Source organism: Desarmillaria tabescens (genome assembly GCF_030435595.1).
Source record: "Desarmillaria tabescens strain CCBAS 213 chromosome Unknown EV420scaffold_290, whole genome shotgun sequence".
In the NCBI taxonomy this organism is placed as follows: Eukaryota; Fungi; Basidiomycota; class Agaricomycetes; order Agaricales; family Physalacriaceae; genus Desarmillaria; species Desarmillaria tabescens.
In genome coordinates, this window is record NW_026848589.1 from 1 (window position 1) to 1,593 (window position 1,593).

The window sequence follows — 1,593 nt, forward strand, 5'->3', positions numbered from 1 at the left end:
CTTCTTTGTGTGGCGATAAGACAAGCAACGCCCTCTCGTGTGCCTCCATGCACTTCTCCGCCACGTTGCAAAGGGTCTTCGTCTTTGGCTCGCCGCGGGCTTCAGCCAATATTGATATCAGATTGTGGTTGTCACTGTCAAGCTCCTCCTTGAACGATGTGACGTCGTTTATGAAGCAGATGACTTCGCGGAGGAGAGGAAGAGCTTCGATGTATACGGAATATGGCATCTCGGTGGGGAAAATGAACACGGCGTAAGCTTCCGCAATTCCGCTTAGCTCTCGAAGAAATACAGCGTATTTTTCAACTTTGTGCGTCTGCCGCCTTTGATGAGCAAGTGACCTAATTGCCTGAGAGAGAAGTACTCACCGGCTCAGATATACTTCGTGTCTCTAAAATCAATGCAGTCATGAACCTGAGGATCGCCTGGACGATGAAATTCAGCAGTCACTTCGCCAAACAGCTGGGAGGCTTCTGCCAGGATGTTCGCAAAGTCATCTAGCATCTTGTTTGGCTGCTTCTCTGAGGATGCAAAGTGCTGCGCGGAAGAAATTAATGGAATTTCACTAGCAGACATGTAGACATCGATATTCACCTTGGTAAAAATAGGAACTCCGACCAGGGCGTCGGGGTCATCAGGATAGACGTCGTCGAAGTATATTGCAAACGTGGTGTAGAAGGCAATGTATACTTTCACGTTGACATCGTCGAGATGATGGTATGCAGAGGCAGTAATGTTGAGTCCGGTCACTAGGTAGGGCCTGAGTGCATCGAGGGCATATCCTCTATGCTCGGCCTCCTTCATGCAAAGATCTTCGAGTGCGGGATCCGAGACAGACGGCAAGTTGGTGGTGTCGAATTGGTGTACGAAAGATCGGATTATGTCTTCAGTAGTCTGCTTCGATTTCTGTTGTCTGTCTGTGACGTTACGAGGCCCGACATAACACAGTAAACACCCTAAAGAAATTATGGAACCGTTAAGTCCGAGTCGGTAAAATAACACGGACAAAAAGAGCATATGAGCTAGAACTGATATGGTGGAAGGCCACGGTTGAGCACCCCGGCGTTAGCTATGGAGACCTGTGTGTGATGCATTTGCAAGGGAAAGAGACATTGTCATCGTGTAGGATATCCTTGAATGCCAAAATCTGAAGGCCCAAGAAGTTGAGATTATATACTACTCTTCGTTCAGAAAGACCTACGCAAACATCGACTTTGGAGCACATGCTCTATGGTATAGAGAAAGCCTAACGGTCGTGCCCCAGACATATGTCATTCCGAATAGATCGGTACCTGAGTACCCCTGGGACACAGTGGATTTAGATAATTGGTCATTACATCATATATACTAATATACATAATAACTAAAAGTATATTATATATAACCAAAATTGTATTTGATTATTCACCACAAGAAATATTGATATTAATAATATGCACAATGTCGGGTCTGTCTTCCTCTCCTATCTCAAGAAATATAATGCATCAGTACCACTTTCATCTGCACTTGATCTGATTTTCCAGATGGAAAAAGACTGAGTCATCAGTCCTATCATCATAACTTTTCATATCTATCTGATTATCATATAACTGG

The 1,593-nt window shown here is 44.7% G+C and overlaps 1 protein-coding gene across 1 annotated transcript; it reads right to left on the bottom strand.

Moving 5' to 3' along the window:
* Positions 1-53: 53 nt before the first annotated feature.
* Positions 54-1,288, bottom strand: EV420DRAFT_1755377 (uncharacterized protein; the record flags this gene model as incomplete). Its single annotated transcript, XM_060480498.1, has 6 exons — positions 1,202-1,288; positions 1,080-1,147; positions 595-956; positions 415-537; positions 369-391; positions 54-341 (listed from the first exon to the last, which is right to left on the bottom strand). Coding segments are annotated over exons 1-6 (936 nt in total), but the record flags the coding sequence as incomplete, so codon positions are not given.
* Positions 1,289-1,593: the final 305 nt, after the last annotated feature.